This window comes from Manis pentadactyla, chromosome 16, assembly GCF_030020395.1.
Source record: "Manis pentadactyla isolate mManPen7 chromosome 16, mManPen7.hap1, whole genome shotgun sequence".
NCBI classification, from domain to species: domain Eukaryota; kingdom Metazoa; phylum Chordata; class Mammalia; order Pholidota; family Manidae; genus Manis; species Manis pentadactyla.
In genome coordinates this window covers 65,295,332-65,313,213 of record NC_080034.1, presented here as the reverse complement: position 1 = coordinate 65,313,213, position 17,882 = coordinate 65,295,332, and the positions used below count along the sequence as shown (strand labels likewise).

The 17,882-nt window shown below is 34.9% G+C and overlaps 1 protein-coding gene across 8 annotated transcripts in view; it reads left to right on the top strand.

Moving 5' to 3' along the window:
• Positions 1-17,882, top strand: part of PRPF4B (pre-mRNA processing factor 4B) — a 31,763-nt gene that overhangs the window by 2,041 nt on the left and 11,840 nt on the right. For all 8 annotated transcript variants that reach the window (XM_057493642.1, XM_057493640.1, XM_057493644.1 and 5 more), the window contains exons 2-7: positions 5,134-6,333; positions 8,376-8,552; positions 11,825-11,980; positions 13,337-13,418; positions 14,560-14,770; positions 17,762-17,835. In XM_057493642.1, the coding sequence (XP_057349625.1) occupies positions 5,134-6,333; positions 8,376-8,552; positions 11,825-11,980; positions 13,337-13,418; positions 14,560-14,770; positions 17,762-17,835 (1,900 nt within the window). The remainder of the gene's footprint in view (positions 1-5,133; positions 6,334-8,375; positions 8,553-11,824; positions 11,981-13,336; positions 13,419-14,559; positions 14,771-17,761; positions 17,836-17,882) is intronic.

The following is a 17,882-nucleotide window of genomic DNA, read 5'->3' as shown; positions in this document are numbered from 1 at the left end:
GCAATATAAACGGAATATTTGGTCTGTGTGTGTCCCACTTTAACTTATTTGAAAATCTTCAACAAAGAAAACAGTTTGATACAAAAACAAGTTCTGTGTATGCTGCTCATAGCTAATGCTGGAATATAGTGTTGAAGTAGTTTTAGAGGACAGTGAGTAGTTTACAATTATATGGAATCTATTCAAAGTAGAACATTTAGAAAGAATAAATATAAAAAAACAGTTTTTAAGTTCCCTGAAGGCTTTGTAATGGCTTCTACATTTGTCCATTTCTAGCTCAACCTTTCTGGTGATCTTAAATATTTGAATTTTTGTATACATTGACTTAATTTGCACTTACCATGTACCAGATATGTTTAAAGTACTGAACAAATATTAACTCATTTAATCCGGTGGAGGTAAATACTGTTGTTTCCATATTTTACAGATGATAAAACCAGTTTTTAAGACCAGTTGGTCTTTTGAATCCATTGTCATTTTTATATCTACATAGTAAATTCTGTATTAAAATAGTTTAACATGTCATAGAAACAGGCTTAATTATTTTCCCTGTAAAGAAGTAATGGCATTCACTTTGCTCAACATTCTCTGTCTCTGGAGCATAAATTGAATGCTTCCCAAATAAGATGTCATTAAGAATATTCTGTGAAAAATACATGTGAAAAAGAAAGTTGAAGTGACACTGGTGGTTGGTAATTGGTCACTTTTCTTTTAAAATTGTTTCATGGCTATTTTTATTGTGCCCAAAGCTCCAAGAGCTGGGTTGTTTGAAGAGTGAAACTTGTACCATTGCATTTAACAAAACAAGTGAATAAAATAATGTTAAACACTCCCATATTGTCTGCAGTTTGAATTCAGCTTTGTTCCCAAATAATGTGATTTCAAGGATGTTACTCAGTTCTCAGTACATATTGTTTTATGACAAATCTGTTGTAGACCAGGTTGGTATAGACGTAACCTGCTGAATGTGTAGTGTTAAGTTGCAAAATGTAAATATTAAGATGTAAATTTATATATATGGAACTTAATATAGTTTATTAATTGTTATTATGAGCTATCCAAGAAGAGTATCGGGTTTCTTAATAAGAAACCTGTTCCTAAAGTTGTAGAAGAAAATTGATAATGAACCAAAATTAGCTGCCTTACCACAGCTCGTTATGTATAATATGTTACTACTGTGGACTCAACTGAGTCAAATTTTCTTAATTTACCTTGTAAGACTTCAATTGTTATTTTCTGTGAAATTGCCTTTGAGAGATCAACTGAGGAGGGTCATGGTCTGCTCTACACCTGACCCCAGTGTAAAACTCTGACCGTTAACTTTTTGACCCTAAGGTGCTGATAGTATTTATATCAATAACCTGGTCATTTCTTGAGTTAACATTCACTAAGTTATATAAACTGGGGTCATTCATGGGAAGGACTTAAGTAACATGGGGCATTGTGATGTAGTTTCTGATTCTTAGGTGTTTTAGGAGCTAAGATTCCCTTTTGAAGGAACTTACTTCCTCCATGGGTAAAGTCTTAAGAATGTTGAAACTCCTTGGAAAACTTGTTAATTACAGAAAGCATCAAAAAAGGGTTCAAGGAGCATGTTTTTCTTGGGGAAGGAGGTGACTAAATTTACCTTATTTGAGGGTATTGCAATTCAATAAATAGCTGTGTGCATTGTGTGAGGCACTAGAGCTATAAGCAAAAATAAAAGGCTTACTGTAGAGAGGTAAGAGTATATAGTACAGCCAGTATTAAACCAGCTTTAGGCTAATGAGCACAGTTTTGATATTTTTTTGTATATGAAGCATCTCAGTGCCACACATCTGATGCCTACTATAGGTTAGACTGGACAATCTTACATACCTTAGGGATAGCGAAGTGAACTAAACATTAAAATTCTGCTTCCTTAGGGCTTATATAAAGTAAAACAAACAAGGTTTATATTGGATGGTGGCATTTACTTTGGAGAAAACAGAGAAGTGGTTGCAATACAAATGAATTGGTGAGGAGCACTTGACTGGGAAAGTGTCATTTGAGCAGAGACTGATGTAGTCAAAGTAACTAGCAATGTGTTTGGCTGGGGAAACAGCAGGTGTCAGTACCAAGGCCCCAAGGTAAAAGACTGCCTGTTGTTCCAGGAGAGGAGCATGGCTCAAGTAGAGTGAGAGTTGGAGGAGAGTGGTAGGTTCAAACATTGGCAAGTTTTGGTGGATAGAATGAGTAAGGCCTTGTAAAGGATTTGAGCTTTTACTCTGAGTGAGGTAGGAAGCAGTAATAAAGTTTCACAGAGTGGTATTATGATCTGACATTTTCAAAGTGTCTTTGATGAAATGGAAGAGCCCTTGACTGACTTGGTAATATCATCAGCCTTTTCTCACTAGCTTTATGTGTGATCTTAGGCAAGTCCCTTAAACCCCCTTGAACTTTAAAGTCTCATCTCTCTCTTAGATACAATATTTTTGAAATTTTGAACCTTGTGCAACAGCTTTTTATATGCATGAACTCCTTGCCATGACAAACCTGTGATTTGTCTATACAATTATTTCTCCAGTTTTTACAAATGAGGAAATTGAGGTACAAAGGAGTAACTTGCCTAAGGTTAAACTGGGTGTGTCATGGTGGAAGCAGCCTTTGAGCAGGGCAGTTTGACAGAATCCAAGCTCTTTGACAGTATTCCTTAATATCAGCTCTGCTAGCGCCACAGTGTTATGGTGAGTAAATATATCCAGTATCTAAACAATACTAACAGTTACTTCTTGGCACTTGATTTGTGCCAGGCACTATTAGAAGCCTTACTTTCTATTACTAACATCCTCACAGCATGCTTTGAGATGCGAACTATTGTCTCCATTTTATACATGAGGTGCTTCTAGATCAAAGAGATCTTGAACCTGTCTAAGGCCACACAACTTCTAAGCAGTGCATCCAGGATTTGAACCCAGGTAGTCTAGCTCTGGAGACTGCTTAATCACCTAACTGTCCTTTTTCTTGATGACAGTACCTAGAGGATCTTTAAGAGTTTGTTTTGCTAGCTTATTGGCTACAATTTTGTACTTTGGGCACTTAGATAATATATACCAGAAAATTATTCTCAAACTTTAGAAGGGTTCTCTATACATATCTACATGTCTTGAATTAACCTAATTCAATTTTTCTTAAATATTTCCCCCTATTACTCAGTGTTCAGGAAAACAGACATATTCCCCACCTTCTGGGTTATAGGGATCGGAGATTAGGGGAAATGAAGGTGGTTACCTATAAGCATATAGTTTACTAGAAACAAAGCTGAAATGTCTGTGTATCTTGTACTTAAATCTGTGATTTACCTCCCTCCATAATAGACCCATGTTTGTTTTTTTGATACAGAGGTATTACACTTTCATTTTCCAAGTCTTTGAGAAAATGTGGTGATCCGCAGAACACTGCTATATTTATCCTGTGACATCTAGAATTGGTCCATTTGAGATCTTAACTTCTCCTGGGCCAGTTGCTTCCACAAGTTTGATGCCCTGGCAGCACTGATATGCTTGTAGTCACGCTATATTTATGCTTCTGGTCACCTTTTTTCTCTGTCTAAAATATTCCTTTCCCTCTGGTTAATTTCTTCTTCATCATTCTCTAGGACAATATTACCTTTACTTTTTTATCTGTGTGCCTTCTCAGTAAACATTTCTTTTCTCCTGCCAAGCCCCTGCTTAAAAAAACAGGTTTTTTGTAATCTACAAGACACCTTCCTTGACCATTTCAAAATGATTTTTGATGATCCGTAGTGTTCCCATAATGCCCCAATTCATGACTGTCATTGCACTGCTCCAGTGTTTCATATGACCGTAATTTCCCCTAGTGTTTCATGACTGTAATTCAAAGGATGTACATCTGTGCTTTCCTGCCACCTTGCTTAGTGCTTGTATAAGTGTAGGTGCTTTTTTTTTAGTGTTGAAGGAGATTGAATGAACAGACTCATTCTTAATTTGCCAGTAGCTGTTTGTATGTGGCATAAATAATAAACGTATTAAAAATGCAAGGGTACATAAATTGAAGGACTTGGACAAAATTATCCATATCTTCCTCCAAAATGAGTATGGTGGTCTGGATCCAGTTAATTTAAAGTCTGATTTTGGTCTCATGTTCTAGGACCTGATGGTGTAGTGAGGAGTTCCTTTGAAGGAGAAAGTTAAATAATCCTATTGCAGCCTGTGTTTTACCTGGGATTACTGAACAGCAAGGATTTAGCGGAAAGATTTAGAATCATAAACTCTTTAACTTAGCATCGCCCAAACATTTAAGCTTAAAAGCTAGCACCTTTAATTAAAACATTTTTTTCCATTGCACCTATTAATATAGACATATTTGGGGAATCTCTCATTTGGAATTCCGAGAGATTAAATAGCCCACTGAACAAATACTGTTTGAACTGGATGAAATTGCTGATACTGGATTGTTGTTGACCAGTAAACAACACTTAGATATTGGTTCAACCTAATAACGTATGGTTGTCCAGCGGCCACTACAGGACAAGAGTCCTAACACCTTGGTCAGTTCACTACAAAGTTTTAACCCTTGGGAGTGTGTTTAAACTACCAGTATTAGCTACCAGTGCACACTGATGGAGTGCTTACTTTAGATATAGCTCAATGTTGACTCTAGAGATTTTTTTTTTAGTGGTGTATTTCTGAGTTTCAAGTGAAGAATGAGGTTAGTCTCCCATTACATGTCCATATTAATAGGTTTTTAAAGGGAAAAAAATGGGGGATTCCTTAGGTGTTAAGTCTATGGGAAATGCTGGTTTATAAACAAGTTACTGAGTGACTCTTTAGGTAAATCAATATTAATTAACATTGTGTATAGTACCTGGTTTGGGTTCCCTTTTTCTATTAAGTTTATTTTAACCTCCCCCATTATGTATTTTCTCTTATACTTTTGTAAGTGACTTCAACCATTAGAAAGTTTATAGTTTTCTAATGTTCAACTCAGTTGTTACCTTGTATTTTTGAAGTAAAATGTCTGAAGCCATTCTGAAAGATTTCAATGACTAACTCCATGTAATATATGTTGAGACTTAATTTTTATCATTACTTTTGTTATGTCTGAATGCTTGATAAATGATATGATTTTAAAATGCTTTTGACAAATTTATAGGGTGGAAGATGCTGATAATTCTGAAAAGAGTGTAAATGAAGAAAATGGAGAAGTATCAGAAGACCAGTCTCAAAATAAGCACAGTCGTCACAAAAAAAAGAAGCATAAGCATAGAAGTAAACATAAGAAACATAAACATTCCTCAGAAGAAGACAAGGATAAAAAACATAAACATAAGCATAAGCATAAGAAACATAAAAGAAAAGAAGTTATTGATGCTTCTGATAAAGAAGGTATGTCTCCAGCAAAAAGAACTAAACTTGATGATTTAGCTTTGCTGGAAGACTTGGAAAAACAGAGAGCCTTGATTAAAGCTGAACTTGACAATGAGTTAATGGAAGGAAAGGTCCAATCTGGGATGGGGCTCATATTACAAGGTTATGAGTCTGGCTCTGAAGAAGAGGGGGAGATTCATGAAAAGGCAAGAAATGGAAATAGGTCTAGTACTAGATCTTCAAGTACAAAGGGGAAACTTGAACTTATGGAGAATAAAAATAGTACAAAAAAGCGCAGTAAAAGCAGATCCAAAGAACGGACTAGACACAGGTCTGATAAAAAGAAAAGTAAGGGAGGTGTTGAAATAGTGAAAGAGAAGACAACTAGAAGCAAGTCAAAGGAGAGGAAAAAGTCCAAAAGTCCATCCAAAAGAAGTAAGTCTCAAGATCAAACAAGAAAATCAAAATCTCCTACCCTGAGAAGACGATCTCAAGAGAAAATTGGGAAAGCCAGGTCTCCTACTGATGATAAGGTTAAAGTTGAAGATAAAAGCAAGTCAAAAGATAGAAAAAAAAGCCCAGTTATAAATGAAAGTAGAAGTCGTGATAGAGGCAAAAAATCCAGATCCCCAATTGACTTGAGAGGTAAATCTAAAGACAGAAGGTCACGGTCCAAAGACAGAAAATCAAAACGGTCTGAAACTGATAAAGAAAAGAAGCCAATTAAATCTCCCTCTAAAGATGCTTCCTCTGGGAAAGAAAATAGGTCACCCAGTAGAAGACCTGGTCGTAGTCCTAAAAGAAGAAGTGTGTCTCCGAAACAACGTGATAAATCAAGAAGAAGTAGATCTCCATTTATAAATGACAGAAGGTCTAAGCAGAGCAAATCACCTTCTCGGACTCTGTCTCCTGGTAGAAGAGCCAAGAGCCGATCTTTGGAAAGAAAGCGAAGAGAACCAGAAAGAAGACGACTTTCTTCTCCAAGGTAACTTGCTTTCAAAATGTTCATGCTTCTTACCAACTTACCAGATTTTAAGGGAGAAACTAGAACTAGTAGTGAACAATAAAAAATAATGAGATAGTGGGGTTTTTTTTAGTATAATCATGTCCACTAACTAGATTAATATTTGTACCTTTTCACTGAGTATCTTGACTGTGTCATTTACAAATACTGAACTTGGAGATAGTCAACTTTTTTTCAGATTCTTAATTTAGTATCTACTTTGCAGAATCACTATTTTAGATCCAGGTAATTTGATAAATCTGTGTACCATTTAATGGCGTGAAGTAGTTTCTAAAGTGGGCATTACTCATTGAACAGCACAGGCTGAAAGTCTTAACTTTAAAAAAGGTGTGATCTGTTCATTCTCTTGAATAGGCATGATTTTGAAATCTTAATTATAAATTGGCACTATAGTTCTTTTGAAAATTTTACCAATAATAATGAAAATTCATGTTTGTATGATACATTACGTCCATCAGTTTTTTTCTCATAAATTCTTCTGATTCTCTCTCCTCAGGTGGAGTGACTTGACTCATACTTAATTTATAAATGAGAAAATAGATTGAGATGTTATTTAACTTACCTAGGATCTTACATCTAAGTAGTTAAGCAGAGAAAGGATTTTGTGGGGAGGGATGGTGGTTGTTTAAACTGGCCTATAATTAGAAACTGATTTTTTAGTATCGATATAAATTCATAGTTAGGCATGTGAAATTATCAGTCTAGTTTCCCTTAAAAGAATGTTGGCTTAAAAAGAGAGTGTTGGCTTATCATGTTACAGACTCTTATTTATTTATTGTGTATAATATGTATTGGTTATAAATATATAAGCTGACCTTAAAGTTTAAATCATAATCTTTTCTGAGAAATTTCAAGAATGCTCTTTTCGAGATACTCTTGTTTTCTTCTAACTTGACACTAATGAAATGGCCCACTTCTTCCTAGCTTTACTAATTATGTTATCTAAAGTGTTAATGATCCTGGTCTCTAAGTTTGAAAAGGAAATTTTCAGTTTGTTAAGGACTAGTGTTGAATATTTGAAACAAAATATTTTTTTAATTAGAAGAGATACATACTGATTAAGAGATACATACTGATTTAAGAGAAAATTGAAATAATGAAGAAGCCTGTAATTTCTCTCTCATCCCTCCTCCCTTACCATGCCTAAGAAGAGTGTGTCTTTCTAGCTGTTTTTACAATTATGTTTTTTTCTTACAAAAATAGTCATACTATTCATGTTAACAGTAATTTACTTTTTTCATAAAACATTTCTGAGACAGTACATAAATATCTTTTAAAATTCTTTATGTAACAGCAACATATTTCACTGTGTAGATGTACAGTAGTATATTTAGTAATTCCCATGTTGAAACTGATGGAAATTTAGGTTGATTCCAGTTCTTAGGATTATAGCATAGATGTCCATTGGTGTTAAGTGAGAGGTTTCTTTTAGATTCAGTAGAAGTGTAATTGCAAAGTCTATGGTTATACACATTTACATTTTAGAAAGTGCCAGATCTCCTTCCAGGAATGTTACTATTAAGAACTTCTGTGACTAATGGATTGTCCTTTTCCCTAAACCCTTATATTTTCTCTCTGCTAGGGTTAACATTCTAAGGTGCTTAATATATGTAATTTATTAAAAGTAGGACTCTTAGTTGCAAAAATGTCAAAATTGAGAAAGAAAAGTCTTCAAACTGAGGAAGTGGAATTACCACTCAGGCAAGTTTTATTTGAGTTATCTGAAATCAAAACTAGTAGCCTTAACAGTATGAATAACCGTTACTAATTTTTCATATTGTGAGACCAGAGGAAATAGACTCTTATGGATTCCCAGTTATTTTATGTGCATACCATAACACCAACATGTCGTTGTGATTATTTGATTTTAAGTTTTATAACTTAAAACTTGTTACCTGTGTTTACCATCTTTAGGTTAATGTGCCCTTCAAGATGTTATTTACAAGTAGAAGAAATTTAAATTATTTTGATTTTTCCATTAACTTATATTTGGTCCTCTTAAGAACACGACCTCGAGATGATATTCTCAGTAGACGCGAAAGATCAAAAGATGCCAGTCCAATCAGCCGGTGGTCTCCAACCCGAAGAAGAGTGAGTAGATCTCCCATTAGGAGGAGATCTCGTTCCCCACTCAGACGTAGCAGGTCTCCCAGAAGAAGAAGCAGGTCTCCTCGGAGAAGGTAAAGATATATTACATGTGTTATCCTTTTGATTCATTAAATTGAGAATGCTTTTGAGGCTTCATATTAGCTTAGTTGGCAAGTTTTCTTAAAGATCATTTTACTCTGAGAGAAATTACAGCTTGATCCCATATAGTTTCTTCTTACCAGTGTGTGACAGATTCACACACAATGATTTTCTTTTTTTTAACAGAGACAAATATTAAATGAGCTAGGCTTGGGATTTTTTTTAACCAGCAGGCTAAATCATAGTGTAATGAATAAGTAACTAGTTCAGTTTCTTGTTATTTTATGATTGCAGTTCTGTATTTATTTTTCTAGTAACTTTATTTGGTCCCCTTAAGAGCATGACATGAAGATCTCCTCAATAGATGTGAATAAGTCTGTGGGCAAGGACCTGTTTTTAATTTACAGCAGTAGGAGCTGTTTTATGTCAGGTACATATAGCCAGTAGTTAGATGGTTAATCAAAAAATTGTATTTTAAAATCAGGGAATCATTTTTAAAATGTGCATACACATTAAATATTTTAATTGAAACATAAATGAGCAATCATTTGCCCAGTTTTTAAATTTTTTAATTGAACTAATGCATGAAAATAAAAAGACAACTGACCAAAAGCTTATTGTAGCTGTTGGATATATCATTACATCTCTTGAGTATTTTTTTTATTCTAGGTTTGTAGCAGTAGAAATGCTTTGTTTGAGAGGGTATGTGTTTATAAACTTGTTAAAGTTACTTCTATGTTACCTATTGATTTCCTACTTTGGACAGTTAGTTTTTTTAATACCACCGCTCATGTGTTTCTCTCCTGCCTAATTTCATCACATTTCCGCATGCTTCCAAATATAATCATTGTTACGATCATATGCATATTGGTCATTACTGAGCAAGTAATTGGAGGAAAAGGGGAAGAGAGGACCTTCATTTTAATGTTCCTAGCCTCTGGCTCCAAACTAACAGATAGACCTGCTCATGAAGTTAGCAGTGTAGGATTCATTTTCCCTTTTCCATCCTCATGGCATTCCCTTGTTTCTCTCTCCTGTTGTGATTCCATTTCCTGTGTCAATTGTTTTTTCATGTTTTACCTCCTTACTTTGATAATACATTGTCACTAGCTTCCTGAGGAAAGTACATGGAAAGCACATTTTGGGGACCTATGTTTCTTTAAAAAAAAAGCCTTTTGTTGTCATTGCTCATTTGTCAGAGAATAGAATTCCAGGTTGAAGCCATTTTTCTCTAAGAATTTTGAAATTGTTATTCCTCTGGTTTCTAGTTTCCAGTCTTGCTTTTGAGTTCTATTCTAATGGCCTGGACATTTTTTATAGGACTACTTTTTCTCTCTCCTTTTTATTAAATGTCTTGTGTTCTAACATTTCAGTATAATATGCCTTAGTGTGTTTCCATTTATTATATTCACTATAATATGCTTGGTGTTACCATTTATTTTGCTGGGCAGTATATAGGCCCTTGAAAGCAGAAAGATTATGGCTGCCTATTCTGGGGAAGTAGTCTTTCTTCTGCTTTTATTTGCTTTCTTTTCTTTTTTTTGTTTTTCCAGTTGGACATTTTATATTTTTGCATTGATTTCCCCTCATATGCACCTCATTCATCTTTTGTTTTGTCTTTTTATTCTATTTTCAGTCTACTTTTCAGTTTCATGCTACCTCCTGTTTTTATTTTCTTTTTTTCTGTGCTCATAAATTTTTTTATTGCAAAACCTTGCTAGCTGTTTTTAACATTTCAGTGTTTTATAGAAATGTCTCTTCGTGTCAGTGGTGATAATGAGTACTTCATGAAGATTTTATTCAGTATAGTTTTCTTCTCTTACACGTACTTTTGTTTCTTTGCAGATTCTTTGTGCTGCTCATTTAACTTTTCACTTGAAGACTTTACTCAGACAGCTGGATCCTTCCTTCCTGCCTGTTCTGATTTAAAACTTAGGCACTGAGAAAACTAAATCAACACTTTCTTCTGGTCTGTCAGTGTAGAATTTGTGAGGCAGTGGGTGTCACTTCAGGATGATTAGGTAGAGACTTCAGCGTATTGGTGACTCCAGATGTTTTGTTCTGGGCTAGTGAGTTTTCTAGAATCCTCATCTCTTGCTGGAGAGTACGGACGTGGCTCTCAGTTTTAGTCCTTCATAATGTAGACTTCCACCTAATCCTGTTTCAGTACAGGTTGCCCCTGGTACCCTGGTCCAGTTTTCACAATAACCAGTCATACCCATTGTGCCAGGATGTGAAGGGTGATTGTTGGTGTTTCCCCTGAGTCAGGAAGGGGAATAATACAGTCAAGCTGTTGCTAAAGGCTTTCAGGCAATCTTTTACTTCATACCACATCCATCAGAAGATACTGTGTTTCCAGTTCTTGAGGCTTTCTGAGATCTTGTAGCACATGCTGACTTGTTCTTAATTACTTCTCTGTTCCCTTTGGACTAGATTTGGTCTGTTACTGTTCTTCTATCTGATTAGCACATTTCAAGATTTGTTGGCGTCTCAGATCTCATATCTCTTCACATTCTTTTTTCCTGAGGATTTTCTTTTTAATTAATACTTTACTATCATTTTAGTCAGGTTTCAGAAGAAATCTGAGATGAACATGGTGGCCAGATGTGATATTAACAGGGAGTTTGCCAATTCTTTGTAGATTTTGCAGCCTTTTCTGTTTCGAATTTCATATAGTTTACCCTTAATGCTTCAACTATGACATCCATTTTTGTTTAACATGAGGCAAGAACTTTACATATTTATAAAAATGTCTGAGGGCCATACTAATTAGACATAAAATTTCTGTCACCTTTGTCTTCCCCAAGCATTATCAGAAGTGATCTTTTCAAAAAATTACTTGGTTTATTGAAGTATATCATGTACATGAAGTCAAACTCACCCATTATGGTATAAAGTTATAAGAGTTGTGAAAAGCCCTTACAGTCACATAACCAACACATCAATATACAGAACATTCCCATTGCCCCCAAAGTTTCCCTGTGCTCCTTTGCAGTCAGTAAGATACAGTAAGCTACATTTTCATTATCTTTAGTTAAGCTGATTATTCCAGTCTTTCTGATACTGTCTTATTTTACTATTTATAATTTTTATTGACCCTCTTTTATTTTTAAAGACTTTTTGTTTTTTTAAGAACAATTTTAGGTTCACAGCAAAATTGTGGTTTTGAAAAGTACAGGGAGCATACATTTCGCTCCAACACTCCCAGAGTGTCCCCAACTTTAATTGACATTTAAAAAAATACATGTCACTTTCTTCTAAATAGGGACAGAGGTCGGAGGAGCAGATCACGCTTAAGAAGGCGGTCTCGATCACGGGGTGGTCGTAGACGTAGGAGCAGAAGCAAAGTAAAGGAAGATAAATTTAAAGGAAGTCTTTCTGAAGGAATGAAAGTTGAGCAAGAATCTTCTTCTGATGATAAGTAAGAATGGAACTTCCCTGTTACTTCCTTTTTCCAATTTGTTCGACTTAGAAATCTTTAATTTCCACTTGACTGTTTATAAGCAAATCCATGAATTTGGTCCAAAATTGAAAAGTTAATCATCCATGCATATTTTATAGGTCATATAACAGAGGCCATGGTTTTCTGAATCTGGAAGTTTCACTTTTGACTAGAATGAATATTAGGTCATCATTTTATCATGAGCCTTCCCATCTTTATTTCTATTAGGAACAACAGATATATTAGTTAGTCATGCCAATCTTAGTTACCAGTTTTGGGGCAATAGTTTTTACACTAAGTTTCAGCTTTTCAGTTTGTGTACAATATTGCATACTTTGCAGTTGAGGCTATTCTACATGCATGTTACAGTGTGGAAAATGCAGAAACCTTTCTGTAAGTAATAGGGAAATTTTTTCTAATGCAAACTTAGTTGTCTAAATGGAACATCTCAAATAAATAAGACTAATTTAGAACAGTGGTTCTCAACTGGGGTGGGGAAGGTGGAGGGTGTTTTCCTCCTCAGAGGCATTTTGACAATGCAAATCTTTTTTATTGTCATCTAGTGGCTAGAGGCCAGGGATACTGTTCACATCCTCAGATGCACAGGACTACCCTCCATGATGAAGAACTGTCAAATGTCAATAGTGCTAAGTTTGAGAAACTGATGAGAGCAGGTGATAAAGTTGAGTGGGATAAGGGTGTTATCCATAGCTCTGGATACCTTCAGAGTGCAGTTTGCTTACTCTTCTGCAATTGAACATTCAGCAGATCATAGAAAAGAGGGACCATAAAGATTTTGGAGGAGTTCTTTGGGAGGACAGTTGACAGGGTAGAGGCAGCGTTTGAAGGTAGAGTCACATTCTCTTTCAGATGTATGCAAATGTTTACATGTGCATTTTTGATGAGGAAAGGGACTGTAGCTTTCAGAGGGTTCTCTGACCCAGAAAAGGTACCAGTTTACCTCTTGGTCTATAGGTGTGAAAACTGAGACTAGAAAGGTAAAATGGCTTTCCTAATGCTAAGGGTTATGGCAGGGATAGTGATGACTTTTTTAAACATATGAATCTTTCTTTTATTTTTTATTTTGGAACCATGAAACAGATGAGGAGAAAAATATAACACAGAAGGTTAAATTACCTGCCAGGATTCCAAATAACCAGGCAACTTGAGGCAGTTTAGAAACAAGGAAAAAGAGAGTGAGATGGCTTATGAATTTTGCTCAAACTTACTGATGACTTATGTTTTTCCATTTTCATTTTTAAAATGTAAAGAAGTCAAGATTTTGGCTTCTCTGGAGATGTTTAAAATTAATCGTATGTGTAATTTTTGTTAAAGCCTTGAAGACTTTGATGTAGAGGAAGAGGATGAAGAAGCCCTAATAGAACAGAGAAGAATACAAAGGCAGGCAATTGTTCAGGTGTGTGGTCTTAGTAAAACTTTGATCTGTCCTGCTTAAATAATCACTATTTTAGTAAAATAAAAGTTTTTTTCTTAAGGTAGTGACAGTAGTAATTGAATAGGTCTTTTAAGTTAATAAGAAAATCCTCGTAAGTGAAGGAAAATTTCACTTAGCAAAAAGTTAAGTCTGTTGATGGTGGAAAAACATTTTAATGTATAATAAAATGTCAAGTTTTCTAATGCAAATGTGATTGTCTAAATAGAACATCACAAATTTTGAGTAGTTTAGAGCTCAGTGAAAAAATAGGGTGGGGGAAATGGTGTCATACATAGGTCTTAATAATAGAGATAAGGTTAGCTGTCTTGGAAGATTGTCAATTATTCCTTGGCCATCTGAGATAAAGCCGTGCCCTCTAGACCCTTTGTGCATGGCACTGTCTATAAAGTGCTTTCTCACCATCAGGAAGTGAGTGAGGGAGTGGAGAGAATAATTCTGGAAGACATGAAAAACGTTTAGATACTGTAAGGAGGACAGTAGACAAAAGGAAAAAATGGTTGTGGCAGGTAACCATATGCCAGATCAAAGAAAAAACTGGAGTCCTCAGAGGATTTAGGGCAAAATTGGAATTCTAAAGGAAACTTTCTGGGGCACTGATGAAATTGTTATTAAACTGATAGCCCTAGAGACTTGGTTGAATTTTTTTTGTTCTTGCCCAGGTCCACAATCCCTTATCTCCAACCCCTGGGCCAGATGTACTTCAGATCTCAGAAATATTTGAATTTTAGAAAGGTAATATAGTACATTTGTGCATATTACTTAGCCCCATCATTGGGGTCTAGAACAGCACCCATCATTATAAACATGTTAGTGTTTCTGCAGTGAGGCATATTATGTTTCACACTGGGGGAGGTAAATGAGGCTGTAAGTAACAGCACATCTGTTAAAGTTAGGTTTTGCCACCTAAAAAATGTGCACCAAGCAGAAAAACTTTTCAGAGTGTTGTGGATTTTGGAATTACATACAAGGGATTGTGGATGTAATTCAATCAAGCATCAGTACCATTACCTGACCCTCTTAACTTTCAGTGCAGCACCTCATAGCAAGTATATTCAGAGAACATCATATTTTATAATAATATTATGTTGCGTTTTTATTTCAGAAATATAAATATCTTGCTGAAGATAGCAATATGTCTGTGCCGTCTGAACCAAGCAGCCCCCAGAGCAGTACTTGTACACGGTCACCTTCTCCAGATGACATTCTAGAAAGGGTAGCTGCTGATGTTAAAGAGTATGAACGGGAAAATGTTGATACATTTGAGGCCTCAGTAAAAGCCAAGCATAATCTCATGACAGTTGAACAGAATAATGGTAAGTTACAATTTTGTTTTGACCTTGTTTTTTTCTGAGTTTCTTAGCTCTTTTACTTCAATGAGAATATTTTGGAATGGGGAAAAGTGAAAGGGATTAGGAATGTTGTTCCTGCTAAATGTTATAGTAATATAATATTAAATGTGTCCCAGTGAATGTTCTCTATAAATAAATGTTTATTAGTTCACATAACCTGGATAGTATGCTGAATTTCATATATTCAATTCCATTTTATAGCAAATCCCAGCCATGATTTTATTTCATCTGTAAATACTTCAGTGTATTTGTTAGATAAGGATTTTTTTAAAAAACTTTACTTATATTTAATAAAATTGGTAATTAAAAAAATTTAGTGTCTAATTACATTTGGTTGGTTTGACTCAAAATCCAAATAAGATACACACATTATATTTGGGGTACATGTCTCCTAAGTCTCCTTACTGTAATAGTTTTACTCATCTTCCCCCTGCAAGCCCCTCCACTTCCATTTGCTTATGAAGTTACCAGGACTGTGTCCTATAGGCTTTCTACTCTGATTTTGTCTGACTGCTTTCTTGCGTCATTTATATTGTTTCCACTCCTCAGTATTTCCTAAAAGCTAGTAGTTAGTCTTAAGAGACTTGAATAGATGTAGGTTAACTTATTTGGTAAGAATACTTAATTTGTGATGTGTACTTGAATTTACATCAGATGGCATGCAGTGTGTGCGTGTCCTGTTTTTACCGACAGGGAGATGTCTGTCTAGGTAAGACATCCACATCTATCCAATATGAAGTTTCCCTTCAGTGGCTCACCTGATGCTTTTGGCGGCCATTGATGATCATTACTTAGGTCCATTATTTCATAGGGGGTTCCAAAGTGGTGATTTGTAAGTTTCTATCATTTCTTTTTAATTATTAGCTATAATTCTGTCAAAGGAGAGGCTTCCATTCTTTGGTAACCCTGAAATATAGTTTTTACAGGAAAGGAAGGGTAAATGCTTGATTATTTTCCTTCCTTTATTGACCAATTTTTAGCATAGAGTTGGCACCCTAGCAACCTCCAGAGATGACCAATAAGATTTTCGTTGGTTTTGTTGAGTTTTTATTATTTGGCATCATTATGTACTTGTGTTTCAATCTGCTGCTGTCATTTTTCTTCTTGAAGTTCAGGTTGTTCTTTTCAACCAAGATGCGGGAGGGAACCCTTTTAAGTTGGTTTCTAATGTCTTTTTGGTCCAAACTCTACACTTTAACACAGCTTTCTCTTTCTAATACAGGGGTCAGCAAACTTTCTATAAAACATAGATAAATAAATTAGACTTTTGTGATTATTTTGGGCCTTTTTTTTGCTGTTCCAACTAATGAACTGTACTGTTGTAGTAGGACAGATGTAGACATAGCCAGGCTCGATGAATGAGCGTGGCTGTGTTTCCAAAAAACTGTATGGACACCAGGATTTTAATTTCATATCGATTTTCATATGTCACAAAATAGTCTTCATGTTTTCCCTCCCACCTTTAAAAATGGGCCATACAAAAACAAGCAAAAGTGGCCTGCTCTGTAGTTTGCTGACTTGTTCTAATCACCGTGTACATATCTTGTCCCAGATAAGAATCAGCTAAGGATTGTGTTCCCTGGTTCTGTGTAGGAAATACCATTTAGAGATGACAGGCACTCTTGAGATGCCCATGACTCCTTGACCTTTTTAACTTTGGAAAGGAGGCTTCATTTTGAATTGTCAATTCAAATCTGAGATGATAGGGATTTACTGACTAATTTGATTTTACATTTCTGTCTCTTTTACAATGAAAACTAGGTTCCTAATAACACAGTTAGTCTGGCTATTATTTTGAAATTTTCATACACAGATACCAGTGTGATTATCAATATTAAATGTAATGAATGCAGTTTGAAAACTTAATGGTTCTTTTTGTCCTTGGAATACATTCTAATGTGTATAATCACAAATCTGTGTTTTAGTCATTCTCCTTAGGGTTAGACCACCAATTTGATAGGTTTAGGTTTATTTCCATTTGCTTTTGCTTTTTAGGAATTTTTCTTAATTATTAAAACATCTTTTGTATGTGTGTGTGTCTGTATTCTGTTATACATGCATGTAAAAATGCATACTATATATACTTTATCTATATAAAAAGATATTGTTTTGTAGCTGTGTGCTATTCCACTGTAATGACTGTGTCATACTTCATTCAGTCTGTCTTCCAGAGGTGGATATTTGGGTTGTGTCCAGTTGGCTTTTCATTGGAGCATTAATTATAATAGCATTGTGTATTAAGTCATTTTTTTATGCTTGCTACTGTGTCTTGGGGATGGGAAAGTTGAGTTGCTAGAGCAGAATGTGTGAATAGTGAATGAATGTGTCATATTGCTTAGTATTTCCAAGTTCCCCTCTGTAAGGGTTGTACTGTTTTGCCATCTCACAAACAATGTCTAAGTACTTGTTATTCAGGGTCTTGTTAACAAAACGTTGTTGTACTTCGGAATTTTTAGCCATTCCCATAGGAGAGAAATGGTATTTCTTTGTAATTTTAACAACTTCTTCCTTTTACTAGAAGTGAGTTTGGGCATATGTTTATATTTATATTTATATTCTTAAAGCCATTGCATTCTTTTTTCTTAGAAATTACTTTTTTTGTGGGTGGGGACAGTTTTTTATAGGGTTATTGGACTTTTTAGGGGAAAAATAATACATATTTATATCTATAGTGGAGATATTTATTACCGTTTGAGATTTAACTTGCAATTTAGAAATATAAATTCTTTAAAAGAGGTGCTTTCATTTTAATACATACATGTTTAACTATTAACATATTAATTTAATATTGGTGAAAGTGGTGATACTAGGTCTTTCAACTTTTTGAATGTATCCTTTTAGTAAAAATTGACTAGCTTAGTTAGAATTGCTATTAGTGATTTTCCATTAACTTACTACTTGTGCTTTGATTTGTGTCTCTTCATTTTTCAAATATTAATGATAATTCCCATTAAGGTTCATCTCAGAAGAAGCTGTTGGCACCTGATATGTTTACAGAATCTGATGATATGTTTGCTGCATATTTTGATGTAAGTAATTTTAAGTCATAAAGATGTAACTGTTAAAAATAAAATAA